At 53.9% G+C, this 25,872-nt stretch overlaps 1 protein-coding gene across 2 annotated transcripts; it reads left to right on the forward strand.

The window, feature by feature from the left end:
- Positions 1-13: 13 nt before the first annotated feature.
- Positions 14-25,357, forward strand: KANK2 (KN motif and ankyrin repeat domains 2). Of its 2 annotated transcripts, XM_045083848.1 has the most exons (13): positions 14-87; positions 1,315-1,549; positions 2,491-2,605; positions 3,060-4,271; positions 15,090-15,257; positions 15,346-15,448; positions 16,306-16,545; positions 17,015-17,102; positions 17,659-17,878; positions 18,615-18,757; positions 21,769-21,969; positions 22,049-22,138; positions 24,496-25,357. In XM_045083848.1, exons 3-13 carry the CDS (start codon positions 2,569-2,571, stop codon positions 24,547-24,549), a joined length of 2,556 nt encoding a protein of 851 aa, XP_044939783.1. In that variant the 5' UTR covers positions 14-87; positions 1,315-1,549; positions 2,491-2,568; the 3' UTR covers positions 24,550-25,357. The 2 variants fall into 2 exon arrangements, with proteins under 2 accessions (XP_044939783.1, XP_044939788.1); XM_045083853.1 differs by lacking the exon at positions 1,315-1,549 and having other exon boundaries at positions 16-87.
- Positions 25,358-25,872: the final 515 nt, after the last annotated feature.

Here is a 25,872-nt window from a genome sequence, read left to right on the forward strand (position 1 = left end):
CGAGGGCCGGGCGGCCGGGCGGTGGCGCGCGGAGGACGCACGGGCGGCGGGACGCAGGGACGGCGGCGGCCGGAGCGCGCGAGGCGGGTAGGACCTGAGTGAGGTTGGGTCGGGGTTCGAGTCCGCTTCGGGGTTCGAGCGTGGTTCCCCATCCCACCCACCCCCAATCCCGGGGCGCGGCGACCTCGCCGTTCTCTAAGAGCCGCTGCCTCCAACTCCACCGTCTAAGTCCAAACTTTTCGTAATTTGAATGTCTGGTTCCCCGCGTCTCTGTCCCCTCCCCGTCTTTGACTCCGTCCCTGCTTCTCTCCCCCGGCCGCATCCTCCTCCGTCTGTACTTCTCGCCCAGCCCCTTTCCCGCATCACTGCCCTTCTTCTGCCTCTTTCTCCCATCTCGGTCCTCCTGTCTATCTCTCTAGCCCCGCTCTGTCCCCCCTCGCCCTCCTCGGCGCCCGAGCCGAGCCAGGCCCCAGACGGCGGGAAGGCGTCCGGGCGTCCGGCCGGGCTGGGCCTCGGCCTGGCTGCTGGGCCGGCGTGGGGAGCGGCAGCTGTTTGCCATTAGCCCGGGACCCCGCAGGCCCCGCCCCCCCGGCACGGGGCGGGGCCACCCTTGCCCCCATTTTTGGGGCGGGGAGACCCCAGAGACGTCAGGCTTTGGCTGGGAAGAAGGGCTTCTGGGAGACCCCGCGGGACATTCAGACCCACCCGGGACCCCGCGCCTCTTTCCGTGTCCCCTCTTGGAGTGTCCCGCCTCCCTTTTTCTCCATCTCTCCTACCCGGTGTTTCCTTTTCTGTACCCTTAGGGTCCCATACAGGGAGAGGGACTTCAGCTGCCACACTCCTCACCTCCATCTGCTTTCTAGACCTGCCGTCATCCTAGCACATAGAGGGTGGTCAGATGACTGGATACCCTCAGACCTCAGTCTCGGTGGGAGATGGGCAGAGGGATGTGGAGTTGGGGGTGAGGGTTGTGTGGCCCTGGCAGTGGGGAATCTGCCAAGCTTAGGTTCAAGTTCAGACCCAGCCACTTCCTCCTGTGATGATCCTGGGCAAGTCACTGGACATTTCTCTGCCTCCGAGACGGGGGCCTGATGAGAATGTTGTGATCAGATCAGTGGCTGGAGGATTATTACGGTTATTACTCTCATTGGCCGCTTTTCACCTCCAGGGGCCACCACGGGCTATTCGAATTCTTCCTGCCGCCAGTCTCTCTCAGGTCTCCAGAAAATACTTTTGATCACTTCCTGGTGTGTAGGGGGTGAACCTCCAAGCAGGTGAAAACTGAATTTCATACAATTGGTGACTGTGCTTCAGGCGTTGAAAGACAGACGTGGAGACAGAGGGAGAGAGAAGTGGAGCGAGACCAAGACGGACGTGGAGGGACGTGGAGAGACGCGGAGAGACGCAGAGAGACGCGGAGAGACGTGGAGAGACGTGGACAGACTAAGCAAGAGGCGAGCAGGGTGTGAGACAGGACAAGCTTGGCTGCCCCTGGAGCCCCAGCCCGCCTTCATGCCCGGCAGGTGCCCTGCCTGGCCAGTCCTCCCAGGTACCCACTGCCCTGGCACCCATAGACCAGGAAGGGGCCTCCTTGGTGGGATGGGCTGGGGCCTCTGGAGCAGGGCAGCTAGAGGTCAGACAGCAGAAAGGACTGGCCAAGCTCAGCCTGAGTGTTGGGGACAAAGGGGTCCTGGCTGGCCTCCAGGGCTGAGGAGGGGTTAGTGAGAGGCTCTGATTGTCCCTCCCTTTCGCAGCCTCCAGGCACCCTCTCTTACTTCCTCCCCCCCACCCACCCCCATGACTTCCCTGGCCACCACTCGGCCTTCTATCCCTGCTGCGCCCCCGAGCCGGACGCATCCTGGGGGGGCAGGAAGTTCTCGTGTAGCCCGGCAGCGAAACTGTTTATTTTTAGAGAAAATTGTTTCCATAAAGAGGAAAGGCTTTGCTCCTCACTGCCTCCCCCCAACTTTCCCTACCGCCCCCACTCTGGCTGGCCTGACCCCGCTCTGCTTTGGGGTCCCCTACCCTGAGCCCCATCTCTCCTTGCGCCCCTGTCTCTCCATGTTCTCAGATCCTTGCAGGAAGACGGTCTCCCACTTAGTGCCCCAGTCCCCTGCCCACCTCTGCCTCCATCTGTCCCTGTAGCCAGCTTCTGGCCTGGGCTGAGAGGAGGGGTGCAGGAAGGGTGGGGCCTGTCGGGCTTGGGGCCCCCCAGCCCAGGGCCTTGTGGAGGCGGGGCTGTGGGAACAGCTGGAGCCTGTCCAGGGGCCGGACAGATGTGCGGGCGGCAGGGAGGTTTGGCTTCTTTGTTCCAGGCCGCAGGGACCCTCCCCCCCCAAATCCCTTTCCAGAAGCCCAGCTAGTGTGTTCCTATGCATTGGGGGGGGGGTTGGGGAAGGGGATATTTGTGAGGGAGGGGTAGCCCCATCCCCGCCCCCCCTTTCCCCCGCAGACTCCCCCTGACTTCAGGCTCATATCTGCTCTCCCCAGGTCTGCCTCAGCCCGCGCTGCAGGTGATCTGAGTCATAGGCCCCAAGGGACTCTTGAGGAACGTCTGCAGAAGAGAGGATGGCCCAAGTCCTACACGTTCCGGCCCCCTTCCCAGGTCAGGCCCCTTCCCAGGTCAGGAGACTCAGCGAGAAAGGGCCCTGCCTGGGGGCCTGGGGGAAGGATATGGCCCAGCCTCTGGGGGAGGGGGTGTGGGGAGGTGGGTATTGAGGATAGAGCACAGCCCTGCCCTGAGGGCCTGAATGAGGGTTGGCTCTGCCCACAGGGGCTGATGGGGCCGACAGTCTTTCAGGGAAAGGGGCGGGTCTGGAGTAGAGAGATGGGGGTAGAGATGGGTCCCCATGGGGGCTGTGGAGGGAGGAGGCACGGGCCTGCCCTGAGGGTTTCCAAGGAGGTGACCGGGCCTTGTGCTGACCCTGGAGTCATAGCTGAGCACCCAGTGGGCTCCCATCCCTTGGGCAAAGAGGCCCGGACCCTCCCCAGGATGTGAGTCTTCGCCCTGAGGAGGGGACAGCCATGTTCAGAGGCTGTGGTCTTTCTTCACGCCCCAGGAACCCCCGGCCCAGTCTCCCCGCCTGCCTTCCCTGCCAAGGATCCTGACCCACCATACTCCGTGGAGACTCCCTACGGCTACCGCCTGGACCTGGACTTCCTCAAGTACGTGGACGACATCGAGAAAGGCCACACGCTCCGGCGTGTGGCTGTGCAGCGCCGGCCCCGCCTCGGCTCGCTGCCCCGGGGTCCCGGCTCCTGGTGGACATCCACCGAGTCTCTGTGCTCTAATGCTAGCGGGGACAGCCGCCACTCGGCCTATTCCTACTGTGGCCGAGGCTTCTACCCGCAGTATGGCGCCCTGGAGACCCGAGCCGGCTTCAACCCGCGTGTGGAGCGCACGCTGCTGGATGCCCGTCGCCGCCTGGAGGACCAGGCAGCCGCGCCCGCCGGCCTGGGCTCCCTGACCCCCAGCGCAGCAGGCTCCACGAGCTCCTTGGTGGGTGTGGGGCTGCCACCGACGACCCCACGGGGCTCGGGACTGTCCACACCTGTGCCTCCTAGCGCCGGGCACCTGGCCCACGTGCGGGAGCAGATGGCAGGTGCCCTGCGGAAGCTGCGGCAGCTGGAGGAGCAGGTGAAGCTGATCCCCGTGCTCCAGGTGAAGCTCTCTGTGCTGCAGGAAGAGAAGCGGCAGCTCACAGTACAGCTCAAGAGCCAGAAGTTCCTGGGCCATCCCACGGGGGCCCGAGCCCGCAGCGAGCTCTGCCTGGACCTCCCAGAGCCTTCCGAGGACCCGGTGACGCTCGAGACCCGGAGCGTGGGCACCTGGGTCCGGGAACGGGACTTGGGGGTGCCTGACGGGGAGGCAGCCCTTGCCGCCAAGGTCGCCGTGCTGGAGACCCAGCTCAAGAAAGCACTCCAAGAGCTGCAGGCAGCTCAGGCTCGGCAGGCTGACCGCCAGCCCCAGGCCCGGCCACCACCAGACAGCCCCATCCGCGTGGACACTGTCCGGGTGATACAGGGCCCTCGGGAGGTGGAAGTGGTGGCCAGTACGGCTGCTGGGGCCCCTGCACAGCGCGCTCAGAGTCTGGAGCCCTATGGGACAGGGCTGCGGTCCCTGGTGACATCTGGAGGGGTCGAGAGCCCTGCTGTGTTCCGGAGCCATGAGGTGGTAGAGACAGTGTTCCCGGCATCCACTGCGCCCACTGGCAACATCCACCTGGTGAAGAAGATCAGCATCACGGAACGAAGCTGTGATAGGATGGCAGGTGAGCCATAGTGGATGGGGGGAGGATGGTGGAGATGTCGTCTTTGTTCCTATGAATGCCATGGTCTAACCCCAGCCGCGGCCTTCCATCAGACCAACCACTCTGGCTCTCAGAGCCTCTGTTTTTTCACCTGCAAAAAAGGGGACAGTTTGCCACTAATTCTGGGCTGTAGGGAAGCATGCAGAAAAATCGGTATCTGATTAAGTGTGCATTTTCGTGTCTAGTACATTGTACGTATCCAGAAAACAGGAAGTATTTGAGAGAGGGTCCCTAAGACTGTTGGTTTGTTGGGCCAAAAAGCTCACCCAATTTATTTAGTAAATGGCAGAAACCAATTTCAGACTAGTGTAGGTAATGAAAAGGAAAAGTATTACTCATGTAACTTAGAGACAGCTTCAGGTATAGCTGGATCTAGGTGCTTCAGTATCATCAAGGATCTTTAACTCTCTTCTCTGCACCTTGGGGTCTTCTTTATCAGGTGAGTGAAAGTAGCCCCACCACTCCAGGCATCTGTCCTTCCATATCAGTGGAAAGTGAGCCTCTCAGTCGAAATAATGCCAATAAAAAAATCCCATGGGTGCCCCTCATTGGCTGGTGGCAGTTATGTGCCCGTCCCTGAACCAGTCACGGTGTCCCTCACTGCCCAACCCCAGATCCTAGGGGTAGAGGCATTCCACCCAAGTCCTGTGGCCTTTGAGGGAACAAAAGGGTGCCCCCCCTCCCAGAGGAAGTGCTGAGTCCTCATGCCAGGAAAGAGGATGTGGGATCTGCAATATGACAGCTGCCCTACTATTGCCACCCTTAGGCTTTTGGGAGAAGCTGTTGGAATGATTCATAATAATGACAGCTGTTCTTTATCAAGTGCTAGCCTGTTGCCAGGTGCTGTGGTAAGGGTTTCACTTGTGGAAGGCTGAAGAGTATGGGGTTTATACTCAAGCCACCTGTGTTCAGATTCTACTTCTTGATGTAGGGACTAGGTGAAGTCCCTAGGTGAGGGACTTCACCTCTCTGAGCCTCAGCTTTCCTGTCTATAAAGTAGTGTAGCGATAGTCCCCACCTCCAGGACTCTTTGGATTACCGGGCACAGTGAACCCCCAGTCCCTGCTCGTTGCTTTTTCTGTTGATAATTTTCAGGCCCATTCTGCTTCTAGCTGGGGAAACTGAGGTTCAGGGAAAAGTTGTACTTGCCCTGGGTCACACAGTCAGGAAGCAGCTGAGCCAGGATCTAGACTGAGGTCAGCCTGAACCTACAGAGGGCTGAGAGGTAAGGCTCAGGTCCTCATCCCAATCTCCAATGTCAGAGCCCCACAGCAGGACCCCGGGGCACAAGCTGGAGGGTGGGGACCCAGCTGTGTTTTCTTGCTTTTCCGTGTTCCTGGCCAGCTCCAAACACCACTCCTCTGTTCTGTGTCCATCGCAAACACCCGGCCCTTTGACTCTGGCCCCCAGCCAAGGGCCCTGCCCAGCTCAGCCTTGGGATTTCTGAGAGGCAGCCTTCATTCCAGACATGCCGCCTCAGGCAGCCATGGGACTCCCTACCTGTAGGACACCCATAAATAGTGTCTCTCTGCAGGCTGCTGCCCCCCAAAGTTCTTCCATGTGTGTCACTTAAGTCCTTGCTGCAGCCAGTCCCAGTCTCTGTTTTGCTGGGGACGAACTGGAGTGTGCTGGTTCATTTCAGTGTCCTCGCATTCGGCAGACTTTCATCGAACGTTTGCTGTGTGCCACACTCTTCTACTCACTGGGAACGCAACAGTGAAAAAGACAGAGGCTGTACGGGGCACCTGGGTGGCTCAGTAGGTTAAGCCTCTGCTTTCAGCTCAGGTCATGATCTCGGGGTCCTGGGATCAAGCCCCGTGTGGGGCTCTCTGCTCGGCAGGGGGCCTGCATCCCCCCCCCCCCGCTCTGCTTGCCTCTCTCCCTACTTGTGATCTCTACCAAATAAATAAATAAAATCTTTAAAAAAAAAAAAAAGAGGCTGTACGGTAAGCAAGAGAAGCCCTGTAATAAATAAGTGAAGAAATATCATTTCAGAGACAATGTGTTTGAAGGTAGATGAAGCAGGCTCACGGGCCAGGCAGCACTCTATGGGTTGGCGGCCGGGGCTCTAGTTCTGATTTCCCTGCTCCCGAGTTCTGTGCCCTTGAGCCAGTTACTTGACCTCCGTGTGCCTCATTTGCAAATCGGGGGTCATGACAGCCCAGTGTCACCAGATCAGCTCGAGGTATAATGCGTGTGTTTCTATCGCGTGTTCCGTGGCGTCAGGCTGTTGGCTCTTGGAGCCAAGACGTGAAAGAGAAGAGGCAGACCCTTGGCACAGAGGTGGGAAGAAGAGTGTTCACAGCAGGGGCAAAAGGTCCTGAAGTGAGGAGGGGCTGGAGCACATCACGGTGTGGAAGCAGGTGGAGTGGGATGAGGCCAGAGAAGCGAGGTCCAGAGGTAGTGGAGTATCAGAGATGGGTCCTGTAGGGCTTGCAGACTGGGGCGAAGCCCTGTGAAAAATGAGATTAGATAGTACAGAACTTGACAAACGGTTGGACTGTGGGTTTAGGTCGGCCAGCTTGATGGGTAGATCCGGGAGTACTCCCTGGAGGAGGCGGCAAGGAGACCTTCTCTGCCATCTAGAATTCCCTCATTGCCAAGGAAGGGAGGGGAGGGTGAGAAGCAGCCCTCCCCCTAGGCTGACAAGGGTGGGTCGGGCTGGGCGGGCAGAGGCCTGGAGGCCTCAGCAAGTCCCATCCCCCCACCTTCCAAGGACACCCCCAGCAGATCACTGGGAGAAGGGGCCACTGGGCATGCCCATGGGGGGGGGGGGCTCGGAGGCTTTGAAATGTACTTTGCTTCCATTCAAAACATTCCTGTGACGGCAGTTCATATTCTTTGTGGAAAGTTTGGGAAGTGACAGAAAAATCTGGAACACAAAGCAAAACCCCCATAAACCCACCACCGCCCAGACACAGCTGTTGTCAGCACTTACTCTTAACTTCTGAAAAAAATTTTTTTTTAAGATTTTATTTATTTATTTGAGAGAGAGTGAGAGAGAGCATGAGCGAGAAGGTCAGAGAGAGAAGCAGACTCCCCATGGAGCTGGGAGCCTGATGCGGGACTCGATCATGACCTGAGCCGAGGCAGTCGTCCAACCAACTGAGCCACCCAGGCGTCCCTCCTTCTGAAATTTTTAATGCAGAAAATAATACGTATTTTTCAACAGCAACAGGGAACCGATAGTGATGGAGTGTGTTGTCTTGCATTATTTGACTTTGAAAAAGCAGTTAGGCAGCCTCCCTAGGGGGCCTGAGCATTTTTAGACGCTCTTTTCATATTTTAGTTCATTTACCTCCCCCAAGGCACCTGGAGGCCATGGTGGGTGGTATTTTCATCCCCATTTTAGGGATGAGGAAATGGAGGCCCAGAGTGATTGCCCACTGTTCCTGAAGCCAGGATTCAAACTTCGCCTTTGGTTTCTTGGATTTAACATGATCCCAAAGGCATTACTTCTCATTAAAAATTCCTGGGATGCCGCATTTACTGGGCAGCCGCGGAGGTCATTATCATCCGTGTTACGCAGAAAACCCTCACATCTCCTGTTTTCTCTGGGAAGGTTTCTGGAAAAGCTCTTTTTTTTTTTAAGATTTTATTTATTTAATTGTCACAGAAAGAGAGACAGAGAGCACAAGTAGGGGGAGCATCAGGTAGAGGGAGAAGGCGGCTCCCTATTGAGCAAAGAGCCTGATGTGGGACTTGATCCTAGAACCCTGAGAAGATGATGACCTGAGCCCAAGGCAGATGCTAAACCAACTGAGCCACCCATGTGTCCCAAACTTTTTTTTTTTTTTTTATTGGCCACCTGTGTGGCTCAGTCGATTAAGCATTGGCCTTCGACTCAGGTCCTGATCCCAGGGTCCTGGAGTCAAGCCCCAAACTGGGCTCTTTGTAAAGCAGGGAGCTCACTTCTCCCTCTCCCTCTGCCACTCCCCCTGCCTGTGCTCTCACTCCTTCTCTCTCTCAAATAAACAAATAAAATCTTAAAAAAAAAAAAAAAAAAAGATTTTATTTGTTTATTTGACAGAGAGCACAAGCAGGGAGAGTGCCAGAGGGTGAGGGAGAAGCAGGCTTCCCGCTGAGCAAGGAGCCACACAGGGGGCTCGATCCCATCATGACCTGAGCCCAAGGCAGACGCTTAACCAACTGAGCCACCCACTGGCCCCTGGAGGACTATTTCTGAGGCCCATGATTATTGCCAACTTGCTTTGTACCCCTGTGGCCTCGCTCCCTTCCCACACTGGGTGACTGAGTGGTTTACATTTTTAAGAATTTCATTCGGCCCGGGCGCCTGGGTGGCTCAGTGGGTTAAGCCCCTGCCTTCGGCTTAGGTCATGATCTCAGGGTCCTGGGATCGAGTCCCGCATCGGGCTCTCTGCTCAGCAGGGAGCCTGCTTCCCCCTCTCTCTCTCTGCCTGCTTCTCTATCTACTTGTGATTTCTCTCTGTCAAATAAATAAATAAATAAAAATCTTAAAAAAAAAAAAAAAGAATTTCATTCGGCCCAAAGGAGGCCCAAACCGAGTTCATTTAAATTCTTCAGCTCACGGCGACCAGCTCCCTCGGTCTGTGCACACCAGCTCTCTCTCTTTTTTTTTTTTTTTAAAGATTTATTTATTTGACAGAGATCACAGTAGGAGAGAGGAAGGGAAGAGATCACAGAGAGAGAGGAAGGGAAGCAGGCCCCCTGCTGAGCAGAGAGACCGATGTGGGACTCGATCCCAGGACCCTGAGATCATGACCTGAGCTGAAGGCAGCGGCTTAACCTACTGAGCCACCCAGGCGCCCCAGCTCTCTCGTTTTAACTTGATTTTTTTTCTACCTTCACCTTCCACCCTCATTGTGGAGGGTCGGTAAATATTTTCAGCTCCGTGGGCTGCCTGATCTTTGTTAGAATGGCTCAATTCTGCTTGCTTCTTCTTCTTTTTTTTTTTTTTTAATTGCCAAGAGCTTATTTTTTGCATATTTCATGTATGCATTTTAATGAGTTTAGTGCTTCAGTTCTGTGTAGCTCGTAAGCCTGGACAATGTATAAAGGAACAGACGTGGCTGTGTGAAATTTGGTTTCATGTAATTTTCACATGTCCCAGAGAGCATTCTTCATTGTTTTTTTCCAACCATCAAAAATGCAGAAATGGTGCCCACGGTCCGTCGTTGGCCAACCCCAGCTCTCTGCTGTTCTCACTCCCCACACCCCCCCACAGCCCGTGTACTATCATTCCTTGCAATCCACCTTCCAGAAGCTTATTTAGACATTTCAGTGTCCTTGAAAAATATGCTCTGTGCATGCTTGATTTCCTAAAATGGTATTGTGATTTCCGAAGGAAAAATCTTGCCGTTTCTTTTTTTTTCCTCTCTCTCTCTCTCTCTCTCTTTTTGAACTCTCCACCCTGATGCTACTACCTCGGGCTTGTTACTTGTTTTTTTATTTTTTATTTACTTATTTATTTATTTTTAAAGATTTTATTTATTTATTTGACACACAGAGAGAGATCACAAGTAGGCAAGAGAGGCAGGAGGAAGCCGGCTCCCTGCTGAGCAGAGAACCCAATGCGGGGCTCAATCCCACAACCCTGAGATCATGACCTGAGCAGAAAACAGAGGATTTTACCCACTGAGCCCCTTGTAATGATCGTGTAGCCTTCTGTCCTAGGTGTATGCTACGCTTTTGTTCTCTGTGCCCCCTTGGTGGGTACGTGGGTGACTTTCAGTTCCTGGCTGTCGTGAGCCGTGACCGCGTTATCTGCACATGTCGCCTCCCCTGGGGTTGCTGAATCACAGGGAATTCACCACTTCACTCCACGTTTTGTCTGATCCTTTCTGGGAAAGCTCTCCCTGTCCACACACCCATCACCCACGCTTGGATCCAAGGTGCCCATTTCCCCCACATACCTACCAGTGCGAAGTTTTCTCTTATGTTTTGCCCATCGACGCTGGCGCAGAGTGGTATCTCCTTGTTTTAATGTGCATTTCTTTGATTATTTTTGGTAAGATTTGGCATCACCATACACGTTTAATAAGATTCCTCTGCAAATCACTTACTTTTAGCCTTTGTCCGTTTTTCCTCGGGCGATTTTGAAAAGTTCTGGCATATTCTAGAATCAAGGTTGGCAACCACAGCCTTTGGGCCAAATCCAGCCCGTTGCATGTTTTTATAGACTCCCAAGCAAAGAAGGGGTTTTTATGTTTTTAAATCGTTGAACAATAGGAAAGGAAGGACATTTTGTGACATGAGCACAATTATATGGAATTTAAATTTATCATGACTTGGCCACTCCCGCTGATTTGCATACTGCCCAGGGCTACTTTTGCAACTGAGACCCTCTGGCTTCCATAATTGAGAATATTTATTGTCTGGTCCCTTACAGAAAAAATTTATTGAGTCTCATTGTAAAAGATAATCCCTTGGTCATTTCTGGCATTGTGAATATCGTCCTATAGCGTGTACTGTTCTGTCATTTAATTTTGTCTGTGAGGGTTGTTTTTCTGTTTCTGTTTTTGTTTTATGAAGTAGAAATCTTCATGTCGGATACAGTTAAGCCCATCGTATTTTTCTTTTCTTCTTTAGTTAATTTTTAAAATTTTTTTTAGGTTTCATTGAGATGAAATTGGCATGTAGCATTGTACCCATTCAAGGTACACAAATACTGATTTCATATTTGTATATATTGCAAAGTGATGACCACAGTAAGTTTAGTTAACATCTGTCAGCTCACAGAGTTTCCATGCTGGATAGGACATCCCTAGGATTTATTTATCTCATAACTGGAAATTTCTACCTTTTGACCCCCTTCTCCCATTTCCTCACCCCCCTGTCTCTGGAAACCACCGTTCTGATCTCTGCATCTAGGAGTTTGGTTTTTTCCAGCTCCACATGTGAGTGAGATCATCTTGTATTTTTCATATGTAGTTTGAGGTTGGTTTGTTTTTAGGAAGAGTGAGCAGGGAATAGGGAGATGGATAGAGAGAATTTTAAGTAGGCTCAAGGACCGCATGACCCTGAGATCATGACCCCAGCCAAAGTCAAGAGTCAGACACCTCACAGACTGAGCCATGGAGGTGCCCCATATTTGAGGATTTTTTTTTTTTTCAGACAGAGATTATAAGTAGGCAGAAGCAGGGAGAGAAAGAGGAAGAAGCAGGCTTCCTGCTGAGCAGAGAGCCCGACCTGGCTGGATACCAGGACCCTGGGATCATGACCTGAGCCGATGGCAGAAGTTTTAACCCACTGAGCCACCCAGGCACCCCTCTTTGAGGAATTTTTGAAGGAATCTTCCCCCTCCTGAGGCCCCCAATACTTTGTTACATTTTCATCCGGTAGCTACATTGATCCTTCAGAGTTTTTGCATTAAGGTGTGAGGTAGGGATCCAGCTTGGTTTTTCCTGGGTCGAATCAGCTGCTTTTTCCCAGCGTCACACCCCAGAGGCCACCTTTCCCACCAATTTGTGGAAGCCCCTTTGTCTTAACCCCAGCTTCCCTCAGCTGGGGCCTGGGTCAGGCCTTCTGGCCTTTGCTCCTTGGGCACATTTCTTCCCTCTGCAGTGCATGCTGTGTGGGCCCTTGTGGCTGTTTGGAATGGCTTACTCTCTCCTCAGTCAGCTTCCCCATCTTTGCCCTCTTGGGTAAAGTTGTCTTAGCTAGTCGTGGACTTCAGTTCTTCCGTGGAAACTGTGGTATCTCTTTGCCTCATTCCTTCGTAGAATGACACTAATACCTGTGATCGGTTTTATTATTGTTATTGCTGTTTTAGCGTTAGCATCTGACTTTGAACTCCTCGCACTGGAAGGAGCTGTCCAAGCTTTTCCAGACAAGGGCCTGCTTTTCCCTGGAGGCAGAAGGGGCTCTGGTTTGCTCTATTTCTTTTTTTTTTTCCTTCCCCCTTCACTTTTAAAAAAATGTGGTAAAATACATATAACATTAAACTGAGCACGTGACCCACTTTCAAATGTCCGGTGGCATCAGTACATTCACGTTGTTGTGCAACTGTCACCAGCATCCGTCCCCAGAGCTTTTCCATCTTCCCAAACTGAAATTGTCCCCATTAAACACTGACTCCCCGCTCCCTCCCCCGGCTCCTGGCGCTCACCATCCACTTCCTGTCTCTGTGACTGCGACTCCTCTAAGGACCTCACATAAGTGGAGTCATAAGTGGAGTCCTGCCTTATTTGTCCTTTTGTGACTGGCTGCTTTCACCGCGCAGAACGCAGGACCTTGCAGGTATTGGAATTAGGAGTCCGGAGCTCGGGGCCAATCACCCAGACCGGGAACTGGCCTGTGTGTCTCCTGACACAGCCTGCTTGGCCCCAGAGTCGTTTTGTTGGTTGGTTGGATGTGAATTTATTGACAGAGTTTAAAAAAGAAATCAGGAGAGTCACAGAAAAACCCCAGGGTGTGTCTGGTTCCCCCCAGGGGCTTGGGCTACGGTTCTGGAAGCCAGCAGGGCCCACCACGCCCTGGGCTGGGCGCCATCGACTGTCTGTGTCTGTGTCTCATCTGTTCTTCATGCTTTCCTTGTGCCGACTGTTGGCTCTCTCTGCTCTTAGCTCCAGTGGTCATGAACTTGAAAAAGTCTTCACTGTGCCAAAAAAAAAAAAAGGTGTAACTTTTGGGGCACCTGGGTGGCTCAGTGGGTTAAAGCCTCTGCTTTCGGCTCAGGTCATGATCCCAGGGTCCTGGGATCGAGCCCCACAACGGGCTCTCTGCTGCGCAGAGAGTCTGCTTCCTCCTCTCTCTCTACCTGCCTCTCTGCCTACTTGTGATCTTTGTCTGTCGAATAAAGAAATAAAATCTTAAAACAAACAAAAAAAAAAGTGTAACTTTTAAAGGGAATTTAAAGGAACTCATTCACAGAGCGCATGCCCAAGGGTAGAAATGAGATGTCCTGGGGGAAACAGGCACACGCTAGCCACACGTGGCCTGGGGGAACCTGAGGCAGGCCCTGAGATGGGGACAGCCACTCATAGTGGCACCTCTGTTCCTGGCTCCAGGTTGGGGATCTTGTCCCTGCCACCCCCCCACTCCCACATGGGCAATGAGCACCCTTGGGACCTAGTGCCCACAGAGTCACCTTTGTCCTCTGCTCAACCTGAAAAAACCTGGGTGGTTTTTTCAAATTGTGGTAATGTATATACATCATATAAAACTTACCATCTTAACCATTTTATTTTAATATCTTTATTTTTTTTCAGCAGGCTCCATGCCCATCGTAGGGCTTGAACTAATGACCCTGAGATCAAGCATCCCATGCTCCACTGACTGAGCTGGCCAGGCGCCCCGCCCCCATCTCAGCATTTTCAAGTGTCCGGTTCAGTGACACTAAGCACATTCACACTGTTCCGTGACCGTCCCCACCCTCCATTTCCAGAATATTTTCATCTTCCCAGACTGAAAATTACCTGGGTGGGGTGGTTTTTTTTGTTTGTTTTTTGAGATTTTATTTATTTATTAGAGAGAGAGTGAGTGTGAGCAGGCATGCTCCTCGGAGTGAGGTGGGAGGGGCAGAGGGAAAGAGAGAGACTCTGCACTGAGCTCGGATCCCACTCCGAGTCTCAATCCCATGACTCCCAAGATCATGACCTGAGCTGAAACCAAGAATCAGACACTTAACCAAACGAGCCACCCAGGCACCCCTACCTGGGTGGGCCTTTAATTTTTATTTTCTGAGGCCCCTGGGGGACTCAGTTGGTTACTTGTCTGTCTTCGGCTCAGGTCATGATCCCAGGGTCCTGGGATCGAGCCCCGCATCCGGCTCCTGCTCAGTGGGGTATCTTCTTCTCCCTCTCCCCCTGCTCATCTCTCGCTCACTTTCTCTCAAATAAATAAATAAAATCTTAAAAAGCATTTATTTCCTAATAACCCTTATTGTTTCTTTTTCCTGATTGTTATAGTGTTACTAGCTTCCAAATTCAGAAGGGAGCGGTGATATCTATAACACAGCGTTGCTTTTGTTGAAATACTAATAAATCAAGGGGCGCCTGGGTGGCTCAGTGGGTTAAGCCGCTGCCTTCGGCTCAGGTCATGATCTCAGGGTCCTGGGATCGAGTCCCACATCGGGCTCTCTGCTCGGCGGGGAGCCTGATTCCTCCTCTCTCTCTCTCTGCCTGCCTCTCTGCTTACTTGTGATCTCTCTCTGTCAAATAAATAAATAAATCTTTAAAAAAAAAAAAAGAAATACTAATAAATCTTAAGAAAGTAGTGCTTACAGTTCTCTTGAATTAACAAATGATCCTTGAGCACTATTGATGTTACAGGCATCGTTCTGAGCCTCCTTTCCCCCTGACATTTTGTCTTCAGTCTGCACAACACCACTATGATGGAGAACATGTCATTCTCCTGAGGCACAGAGAGGTTAAGCGCCTTACCTGAGGTCACACAGCTTGTTCATGGGAGAATTGAGTCCCTACCATGACGGGGAGTCTGGCTCTGATAAAAGCTTGTTTCCAGACAGCACTCAGTGTGATGGGGGGGGTGGGGGGTGCTGGGCCACAGCCAGGACTGTAGAGTCACAGTGTCCTCCCTGTCCCTGACCAGCTGCCAGTGCAGGCAAGAGACTGCTGTTGGAATCGGATTCTGCTGCTCATTCACTGGGTGACTTCAGGCAACCTTCTGTGCCTCAGTTTCCTTTATCTGTAACAAGAATCTCGTGGGTGGGGAAGACTCATGGAAGCACCCAAGCCTCAGCCCTCTGAGCGCCTGGCCCAGGGCATGTGACCCCGAGGAGGCAGCTCTAACTGCGGGGGTTACCCACAGTGAGCACCTCTCTTCCTGCCCCTGCAGGGCTCCCGCAGGATCCAGCAGAGGCCTCCTCATCACCCCCAGGGGTGGCGGCGAACCCCCCAGCGCAGCCTGAGAAGAGCACGGGCGGAGTGGGCGCCCGCGAGCCTGCTGACACAGAGTCCACCAGGCACGCGGCCCCGCGCGGTTCAGAGGCAGCGGGGGGCGCAGGTGAGTGAGGGTGGCCGCAGGGGACGGGCCCGGCGGGTACAGGGCCTGGTTTTGGGAGATTCTTACGCGCCTCCCCCATCCTCCCCAGGCGAGCCCCCAGCAGGTGTGCGGTCCATCATGAAGCGCAAAGAAGAGCCCGCAGACGCCGCGGCCCACCAGAGGAGCCTGCAGTTTGTGGGGGTCAATGGGGGGTGAGAGGAGCCCCGCCCCCACCCCTCGCTCCCACCCTTTCCTCAGCTTCTGCCCTCCTGTTGGTTCCTTGGTTTTTCATATCCAAGAACGTGCCCCGCTCTAGGCCCCGGACATCGCTTCACTCCTTTAACCAAGGCGCTGTAGACATTTGGGGACACTGAGGCACACAGGGCTGGATGCCTTGCTGGAGCTCACACAGCAACTGGGAGTAGGCACCCCCAAGCCTGTGTGGTGGCTGCTGCTCCGCACTGGTCCTCCTAAGATGCCAGGCTCGGCTCCTTCCTTGATGGAGCTCCTGGTCCAGTGGGGCCTCGGGCACTGGCGCGCAGTTCAGCCCCGATGGGGACGCTCGGAGGCCCCAGGCTGCTGGGGAAGGGGAGGAGCTAGCCAGCCGAGGGAAGAGGGGGGTTGGGAGGGCAGTCCCGGTGGAGGGCACAGCCTGGAAGGCTGTCGGGGGAGGCAGCGGTGACATCCATGAGAAGCAAAAGGTGTAGGAAGTGGTAGACAGGGACAGTCTGGGGACCTTGAATGCCAGACCCTAGACGTGGTCCAGAGGCAGCAAGAAGCACCAGAGGGACCCGTCTGCAGTGGGGTGAGGGTCTGGCACAGTGAGACCTGCATAAGGGGTCAAGGAGTAGAAGGTGAGCGCAGTACTTCTCCCCTCCCACCCCAAGCACGGCCGCAGCCCTAGCTGGTGTTTCTGGAGTACTTACTGTGCGCCAGGCCCTGTGAGGCTCATGCGGCTGTTCCCTGTTTAACAGTTGGGGGAACCAAGGTGCGGAGAGGTCAAGGGCTCAGAGCCCATGTCCTTTCCCACATGCGGTGTCTCCTCACTCCGCCCGTGCTTCCGTCCCAGATACGAGTCCTCATCTGAGGACTCCAGCACGGCAGAGAACTTCTCAGACAACGAGAGCACAGAGAACGAGGCCCCAGAGCCAGCGGAGAGGGTCCCAAGTGTGGCCGAAGCCCCGCAGCTCAGGCCCTCGGGGACGGCAGTGGCCAAGAGCAGCCAGGAGGAGCGCCAGCCATCTGGGGAGAGTCAGCAGTTGCCCGTGGTGGAGGGAGCGGCGGGAGCGAGTGCGGAGGAAGAGATCCGGTCAGTTTTCTGGGGGGGAGGGACTCGGAGGGGGTGAGGTAGGTGACCTTCGCCTCAGATCTCACCATTCGTGCCCTCTGAGGGTATTTCCCATCAGTCATGCATACCTTAGTCTGAATTAACGAACCAGCACTTTCTCCTTCTGGCCATCAGAAGGTCTGCAGGCTTTGATAAAGGGCCTGATGTGGGTAGTTTGGACTGTTGGAGTTAGAACTGAAGGGGCAGACAAAGTCTGTCCTTAAGCCACTCACTGTCTTTGGGACATATGCCCCACCTGCTTATCCCGTTGGTGTCTTTTCTCCCCCTGGTGAACAATCTGCCCTCGGGCCAAGATTTCTCTATCCATCACTGCCTGCTTGGAATAAACGTTAGCCTGCGTGTCCACTTTCTCTTAGGATATGTCGGGGTCAGCTGGGAGGCCTAGGTGAGCACTCCGGAAGTAAACTTCTCTCTTATCTGCCCCTGGCAGGATGGAGCTCAGCCCTGACCTCATCTCCGCCTGCCTGGCCCTGGAAAAGTACCTGGAGAACCCCAATGCCCTGACTGAGCGGGAGCTGGTACGGCGGGGCCCTGGGCCTGGGGTCCCCTCCTCCCCTTCCGCCCCACTACAGCTTCTCAGCCGCAGTATCTCCCTGTGCCGGCCTCACAGGGACTCCAGGATCCAAGCCGAGAGCTCGGGAAGGAGTGGGGGGTTAGTGCTGGAGTCAGGCCCTGGAGAGGGGCCGGGGCGGCAGGAGGAGCCGGAGGATGGTTGCCTGCCAGCAGTCCTGACCTCCGGTTCCTGTTGTTTTGGGGGCTTGAGGGAAGGCAGTGCCACATGTCTCTTCCTGGGGGCCTGTACTTGCCTTTGAAGACCAGGATGGAGATGTTCACGCCTTCCCTGGGGGCACAGCTGGGCCTTTGGTGCCTGGAGTCCCTTTAGAGTCTTTGTCTGGGAGGGGGTTGGGGGTGACTCTGGGCGGGGCTGCTCCCGCTTCTCCTGGAGGCTGTGGCTCAGGGTGGGGGTGTCCACACCCACACTCCTCGCCCGGGGCTTTGTCAGGGGTGGGAGGCAGTGGGGAGCAGGCTGCGGCCGCCCTCATGCCCCTCCCCTCCCCCCCACACTGTGGCCAGAAAGTGGCCTACACCACGGTGCTGCAGGAGTGGCTGCGCCTGGCCTGCCGCAGCGACGCCCACCCCGAGCTCGTGCGGCGCCACCTGGTCACCTTCCGGGCCATGTCGGCGCGCCTGCTGGACTACGTGGTCAACATTGCCGACAGCAACGGCAACACGGCGCTGCACTACTCCGTGTCCCACGCCAACTTCCCTGTGGTGCGGCAGCTGCTGGACAGCGGTGAGTGGGGCGGGGGCGGCTGGGCTGGATGCTCCCCCGTCCTGGATGGTCTGATGGCGGAGGTCCAGCTGTCCTCTTGAGCACACCGGCCTCCCCGTCTGATGGGGGAGATGCTGCTGTCCCAGTCTGGTGGGGGAGACGCTAGCCTCCCTACCCGTAGCCCCAGCAAACTGAAAAAAGCACACATGGCCTCAGGCACAACACGTACACCTTTCAGGTTCCCTCCTCCCCCCAGGAATCCCTGTGTGATGAAGGTGACACTGCTGGAGCCCTGGTCTGAGAAAAGGGCATAGCCTCCCATCTGGGACTTAAAAGTACACGGTCCTCAAACAGGCAGGGAGAAATCTGCCCCTCCCTGGCCTAACAGGGAAGATACAGCCTCCCAGACTGATGAAGGAGGCCGAGCCCACAATCTGATGGAGAAAACACAGGCCATGCTGAAGGAGACTGGCTCTGCCAGACCAGTAGAGGAGAACAACCCCTGTGATCAGCCCTAAACCTGGGTACCCATGGCAGTGTCTCCAAGCTGAGGGACCGGACACAGTCTCCCCCTTAGAAGTCCCTCCTCTAATGGGCCGTGTGGCCAGAGGTGGAGGCGCTGGGGCAGAATGGGGCTCTCAACATGAGAGGAGGGAGGAATCTGGCCGCCGCTGAGGGAGATGCTGCTTGGTTCTCGTGGGCCCCCCCTCAGTTTTGGGGTCTGAGGTCCCGCGTCCTCCTTGTCATCCCCCCCAAGGTGTGTGCCAGGTGGACAAGCAAAACCGTGCTGGCTACAGCCCCATCATGCTCACTGCCCTGGCCACCCTGAAGACCCAGGAGGACCTTGAGACGGTCCTGCAGCTCTTCCGGCTCGGAAACGTCAATGCCAAAGCCAGCCAGGTACAAGCCCTCTGTACTGTGGACCCAGGCAGCCCTTCCCGCTCACTGGGTCCGGGGTGTGCACCAAGCCCACATGTGATCTTATTCCGTGTCCTGGGGGAGAATCCCCGCTCCACAGACAAGGGAGCCAAGGCTCAGAAAGGCACCCATTTTCTCACGGCCAGACTAGAACAGGTGGGACTTGAACCTTGATGGTCTAGCTTTAGAAATCCAGTCCTTTTTTTTTTTTTTTTTTTTTAAAGCTTTTATTTATATATCTGACAGACAAAGATCATAAATAGGCAGAGGCAGGCAAGGAGAGAGGAGGAAGCAGGCTCCCCGCTAAGCAGAGAGCCCGATACGGGGCTCGATCCCAAGACCCTGGGACCATCACCTGAATCGAAGGCAGAGGTTTTAATCCACTGAGCCACCCAGGCACCCCAGAAACCCATTCTTTTTTTTTTTTAAGATGTTATTTATTTATTTGACAGAGAGAGCATAAGCATGGGGAGCGTCAGAGGGAGAGAGGAGAGAGAGAAACAGACTCCCCACTGCGCGGGGAGCCCAATGTCAGATGCAATCCTGAGACTCCAGGATTCCTGGATCCTGGGACTCAGGATCATGACCTGAGCTGAAGGCAGGTGTTTAGCCAACAGAGCCACCAAGGTGCACCCTCATTGCTGGCTTTTCTGTTGATTTAGTTCCTTAATTAAAAACAATTTCAAGGGATGCCTGGGTGGCTCAGTTGGTTGGACGACTGCCTTCGGCTCAGGTCATGATCCCGGAGTCTCGGGATCGAGTCCCACATCAGGCTCCCAGCTCCATGGGGAGTCTGCTTCGCTCTCTGACCTTCTCCTCGCTCATGCTCTCTCTCACTGTCTCTCTCTCAAATAAATAAATAAAATCTTTAAAAAAAAAAAATGTCAATAGTTTATTTTAACTGAGGTGAAATATACATAAGATTATCCACTTAGGGCTACCTGGCTGCCTCAGTTGGTAGAACATGTGACTCTTGCTTTGGGGGTCCTAAGTTTGAGCCCCATGTTGGGAGTGGAGTTTACTTAAGGGGCACCTGGGTGCTTAGCTGGTTAAGTGTCTGCCTTCATCTCAGGTCGTGATCCCAGGGTCTTGGGATCGAGTCCCGAGTTGGGCTTCCTGCTCAGCAAGGAGTCTGCTTCTCTCTTTTCCCTCCCTCTGCTTCTGCTCTCCTTCTCTCTCTTTCTCTAAAATACAAATATAATCTTAATTTAAAAAAAAACTTTTTTTTAAAAGATTTTATTTATTTATCAGAGAGAGAGAGGGGGAGAGAGCGGCAGACAGAATGGCAGGCAGAGGGAGAAGCAGGCTCCCTGCTGAGCAAGGAGCCCGATGTGGGACTCGATCCCAGGACGCTGGGATCATGACCTGAGCCGAAGGCAGCCGCTTAACCAACTGAGCCACCCAGGCGTCCCAAAAAAAAAAAAAAACTTTAAAAAAAAAAAGATTTTAGGGGCGCCTGGGTGGCTCAGTGTGTTAAGACGCTGCCTTCGGCTCGGGTCATGATCTCAGGGTCCTGGGATCGAGTCCCGCATCGGGCTCTCTGCTCAGCCGGGAGCCTGCTTCCATTCCTCTCTCTCTGCCTGCCTCTCTGCCTACTTGTGATCTCTCTCTGTCAAATAAATAAATAAAATCTTTTAAATAAATAAATAAATAAATAAAAAATTAAAAAAAAGATTTTATTTAGGGATGCCTGGGTGACTCAGTGGGTTAAGCAGCTGGCTTCGGCTCAGGTCATGATCCCCGGGGTCCTGGGATCAAGTCCCCCATCAGGCTCCTTGCTCAGCAGGGAGCCTGCCTCTCTGCCTCTGCCTGCCTCTCTGCCTGCTTGTGTGCTTTCTCTCTCTCTTTCTGACAAATAAATAAATAAAATCTTAAAAAAAAAAAAATTTTATTTATTTATTTGACACAGAGAGTGAGATCACAAGTAGGCAGAGAGGCAGGCAGAGAGAGAGGGAAGCAGGCTCCCTGCTGAGCAGAGAGCCTGATGCGGGGCTCGATCCCGAGATCATGACCCGAGCTGAAGGCAGAGGCTGTAACCCAGTGAGCCACCCAGGTGGCCCAAAATTTTTTTTTAAAAATAGGGTGCTGGGTGGCTCAGTCAGTGAAGCGTCCAACTCTAATTTTGGCTCCAGTCGTAATCGAGCCCTGCGTCTGTCTTGTTAGACTCGGGGCTGGGCGTGGAGCCTGTTGAAGATTGTCTCTCCCTCTGCAGCCCCCTGCCCTGCACAGGCATGCACTCATTTTTTTCTCTCTCTGAAAATAGTAATAATAATTTTTTAAAAGATTATCGTTTTTAAAGTATACAATTTAGTGGTATTTAGTACATTAACAATGTTGTTCAACCATCATCTCTGCCGACTTCTAGAACATTCCTGTCACCCCAAACAGATGCACTGGGCCATTAGCACGGATTTCCCATTCCCCCTCCACCTGCTCCTGGCAGCCACCAGTCTGTTTTCGCTCTCTCTAGATTTGCCAATTCCGGATAGGATCATGTGGTATCGGTTCTTTTGTGTCTGGCTTTTCTTCCAGCCAGCATAATATTTCCAGGGTCCAGCTGTGGTGCTGTGAGCATCAGTCCTTCATTCTCTTCTAAGGCTGAATAATATTCTGTAGGTTGTTTTTCCATTCATCCACTAATGAACGTTGATTTAATTTTTATTGCCATTCAAGTGACATACAGAAAACTGTACAAGTCTTAGCTCAATAAATGTATACATGTATATTGACTCCTGGGAGCAAGGAAATTGGGGATGGGAGTGGGTAGGCAAGAGCACCTCCCCAAAGAGGAAACATTTTAACACCAGACGTGAGGGATCAGGAGGAGGAGTGCAAAGGCCCAGTGGTGGGAGGAATTGTTTGAGATCTAGAAGGAGGCCAGGTGGGGATACCATTACCATCACAGTACTTAGGAGCTATTGAAGGTTTCAGAGCAATGGTGTCCTGCCTTGGGGCCCCGCATGGTCTATAAACCTGTTCCTTGCCCTGCCTAGGCGGGGCAGACGGCCCTGATGCTGGCGGTCAGCCACGGGCGGGTGGACGTGGTCAGGGCTCTGCTGGCCTGTGAGGCGGACGTCAACGTGCAGGACGACGACGGCTCCACAGCCCTCATGTGCGCCTGTGAGCACGGCCACAAGGAGATCACGGGGCTCCTGCTGGCTACACCCAACTGTGACATCGCACTCACTGACCGAGTGAGTTCCCTGCCCGAGGCACTCCGGGGAGGGCGGGCGCACCACGCGGGGCCTCCTCATAGCAGTGGATGCTTTTCAGGACGGGAGCACGGCTTTGATGGTGGCCTTGGACGCCGGGCAGAGTGAAATCGCGTCTATGCTCTACTCCCGCATGAACATCAAGTGCTCAGTGAGTGTCAGCACGGGCAGGGCAGTGGGGAGTCGGGGGCACTCTGGGCGGGGGCGGACGGTTAGGAAGGGCTGGTGCCGTTTAGGACCCATGTTTATTGAACTTTCCTCGTGCTCCCGTGAGGAAATGAGGCATGGGCAGCTGAGAGTATGTAGCAGTATTTGAACCTGGACCTGTCTGGTTCCATTTGAGACCTGTCCACTCACTTGAGAAATATTTACAGAGCACCCACTGCATGATAGGCCCTGGGAGCCACAGCCCTGAACCAAACAGGAAACGGTTTTGGCCCCCCACAGAGCAGGTATCAAACACCAACAGAGCGGGTATCGTAGCAAGATACAAAATACGCAGATTTAAAAAAAAAAAATATATATATATATATATACACACACACACGTATGTGTGTTTCTGTGTGTGTGTGTATATGTATACATATATATTTACAGATCAGTATATCACACCAGGTGACGATAACTGCTGGGAAAAAATCTGAAATAGGACAGGAGGGGACATTGAGAGATGGGGGCTACTGAGGACATGGGGGAGTGAGTTATGTGGCTGTCCAGGCAGAAGGAGCAGCCAGTGCAAAGGTCCTGAGGCAGGAGCATGCTTGAGGTATTTGAGGAGCATCACAGTGGGTGGAGATGAGTGCAAGGAGGTGACACCATGACTACAGGTCCTTGTGGGCTGCAGTGAGGACTTTGGCTTTTCCTCGAAGCAGTGTATTCAAGGCCTTGGGATATCTTACTGTAAAGAAACCTAACTCATGTCTAACTTGGCATTTCTCTTATGTGAGCACAGAAATCAGGGTTGTTGACAAATGATGCCTGTTAGGAGCGCCTGAGTGGCGCAGTTGGTTAGGCGTCTGCGTTCGACTCTCAGGATCCTGGGATCCGGTCCTGTGTCAGGCTCCTTGTTTGGCGGGAAGCCTGCTTCTCCCTCTGCCTGCAACTCCCCCTGCTTGTGCACTCGCTTTCTGACAAATAAATAAAATCTTAAAAAAAAAAAAAAATGATGTCTGTTAGCAGAACATTTTTTGGAAGCCTAACAGGAGGATAATTTTGGTTCTTGCTGTATCATAAGTGCCTAATGGAGGAGAGAGCCATTCCAGTCTGAAGGGGGAGACAGGGGCACTCCTCATAGGTCTCTAAAGCAGTACTGATCTTGTCTGATGGAGGAGACAAGCTCTTCTAGTCTGATGGACGGCATTCTAGGTGCCTCTCAGCCATGAGGTCTTGAACCATACATGAGAGCCCAATTCAGCTGCTTAAAGTACAGTTACCCTTTCCAGTTTTCAGGTGGGGAAGCAGAGGCTTAGAATGATCACGTCCCTGGCCCCGAGTCTCACAGATAGGAGGGGGTGAAGGCCCCGAGGGCCATCTGTCTCCAGACCTTGGGCAGGAAACTCCCTGTTCCTTCCTCCTCACTCCTCCTTGCATTCGCCCTGGCCTCCCTGTGGCTCATCTAAGCTGCGGCTTGAAGGTGACATGGTGGGTATTGATTATGGTGACCCCCCAGACGGTCCGGGAGAGTGAGGGTCCCTGAGCTAAGCCTTCCATCATCCACATGACTTCCAGGTTCTTACTGAGGCTCTAGGTCTCCCCAGCTTCATTCCCCAGGGTGTTGGGACACCTGGGGCTCAGTTGCAGTGCTGAGGGCATCACCTGGGGCGCAGCTCAGCCTCAGTTTCTTCAACTGGAAGAGGGGGGTGATAGGATCAGGTGTGGAGCTGTTGTCTGATGTGTGGTCCCGCTCCCTGGGGCTCCTGAGGGACAGACCCCAGTCCTCCATCACTGTCCACCTAGACCACTCCTGTTCCCTCCATCCAGGCTGCCTGGCTTCCACCCTCACTGCTGCCTTCAGTCTGTACTCCCCCCAGCAAGCAGGGGTCACTTTGAACACCCGAGTTAGGGTACAGCCCTCTTCGGCTCACAGCCCTGTGTGGCTGTCCCCCTACATGGAGAAAAAGCCAGTCATCCCCAGAGCCCACCCAAGCCCTGTACAAACACCCTCACCTCCTCCTCTACTCTGTTCCTCTGCCCCTTGTTCAATCTGCTCAGCCTCTCCGCTGCTGCTGCTGCTGCCGCAGGGCCTTTGCACTGCTGGAAAGCCCCACCTCACTCAGCTCAGAAGGCCCCCTGCCTGGACTACCGCTCTCCATTCTCATTCCCCTGCTGTCCTTTATCTGTAATGAAAATCCTCCTCAGCCTCCATGCCCTTCTCTCAACATCCCCTCCTTAAGGCGGAGGGACCAAGTTCTCCTGTTCACTCACCTCAGCCCCAGGGCCAGCCAACCTAGCTGGCACCTTGCAGGCCCTGGAAATGATGTCGAACAAGAATTCTGCTTCTTGTTTCAGATTGCCCCGATGTCTGATGACGAAAGTCCTGCGTCATCCTCAGCTGAAGAGTAACCAGGAGGGAGGCCAGAGGCAGCCCCAGAGCCAGCCGGCCCTCGGCCTTCGTCCCTTGTCTCCTTCCTCGCCAGCCCCCACGGAGACCTACCAAAGCCCACGTCTCAAAGGCAAGTGGGTTCTTCTTCTGCTTCCCAGGAGCCCTCGACAGCAGCAAAACTGCAGCCCAAAGTGGATTTTTCCTGGTATGCCAGTTCAAAGCCGCCGCAGTGCAGACTAAAGCTAAATTCTTCCATAAATTGGCGCCAGCGGCTGATGCCGGGCTGTGGGTTTATGAAGAACAGGGAGAACAATCAACTGGCAATTATGGACGGAGCAGGGTGAAAGGGAAAATCCTGTATTTTTGAGTCATTATCAGGGGAGGAGAGGAAATCATATTCCTTGTTGCCAAATTTGAAAGTCACTGGAATCGCATATTTTCATTTTAATCCTGAATGTTGCTATGCACGGGTCACGTCTGCGGGGCCTTAACGCGCCCCCTCCCCCGTCCCACCCCACATTTCATTGTCTGCCCTATAATAGTGTTTTGTCCGCTCCCCCCAGACCGCTTTCTTGGGAGAATTTCCTTCTGGTCTCTTCGCAAAACAGATTCTGTCCTTGCCACTCAGGGCAGGAAGCTGAGTCCTTCCTTCTGCTTTCAAGTAAGAGGGCTCAGGACCCAGCAGCCGAGATGTGTGAGCCGTGGACACCGAAAAAATCACCCAGAAAGCCATCCCCTCCCTGCGTGGAGGCCCTGGCACATATTAATTTTCCTCGAAAATCCTGCAGGCCTGGGGATGCAGGAAATGAATCGGGTTCCCAGAGCAGCTGCTGAGTCCCTGGGCTTAGAACCCTGGTAAAAGGGCCACCCTCCGGCTCCCTAGACTCCAGAATTTCCCGTCGAAGGGGCGGGGGGCGGCCGACGGGGCATGCGCGCGCTGTCCAAGCAGAGGGCAAGCTGCGAAGACTCCATGTGTGCACAATTACAAGTTGGCTGCCCCCGAGGGCTCCCAGCGCACACTTAAAGAGACAGGCTTTGCCGAAAACCAAACAAGGACCAGCTGGAGGTTTTTGTTTTGGGTTTTTTTTTTTTTTTTTTTTTTTTTTTTAACAACGTACAGGCTTTCCGGAGCTGCCTGGCACAGAGCCTGCTGGAAGTAGGGCTCGCCAGACACACGCAGTTTCCTCCATGGCCTGTTCTGTCCCCCAGAAATCTTAACATCATTTTCTTTCCAGTTCCTTCCTTTCGTGAACCCAAAAAAAAAAAAAACAACCTGGGGTAGGGGATGGGTTCGGAACCTTGGGAAGTGCCTTATGACAGGGAGTTGAGGTCCCCAGCTCATA

This window comes from Mustela putorius, unplaced genomic scaffold, assembly GCF_011764305.1.
Source record: "Mustela putorius furo isolate JIRA1106 unplaced genomic scaffold, ASM1176430v1.1 tig00000095_pilon_pilon_pilon, whole genome shotgun sequence".
NCBI lineage: Eukaryota > Metazoa > Chordata > Mammalia > Carnivora > Mustelidae > Mustela > Mustela putorius.

What these genes read in the sequence shown, in the direction of transcription:
- KANK2 (XM_045083848.1), top strand. Translation starts at nt 2,569, where the DNA reads ATGGCCCAAGTCCTACACGTTCCGGCCCCCTTCCCAG. An exon ending in CGTTCCGGCCCCCTTCCCAG is followed by an intron (nt 2,606 to 3,059) that starts GTCAGGCCCCTT and finishes TTCACGCCCCAG; the next exon opens with GAACCCCCGGCCCAGTCTCC. An exon ending in GCGGCAGCTGCTGGACAGCG is followed by an intron (nt 17,879 to 18,614) that starts GTGAGTGGGGCG and finishes ATCCCCCCCAAG; the next exon opens with GTGTGTGCCAGGTGGACAAG.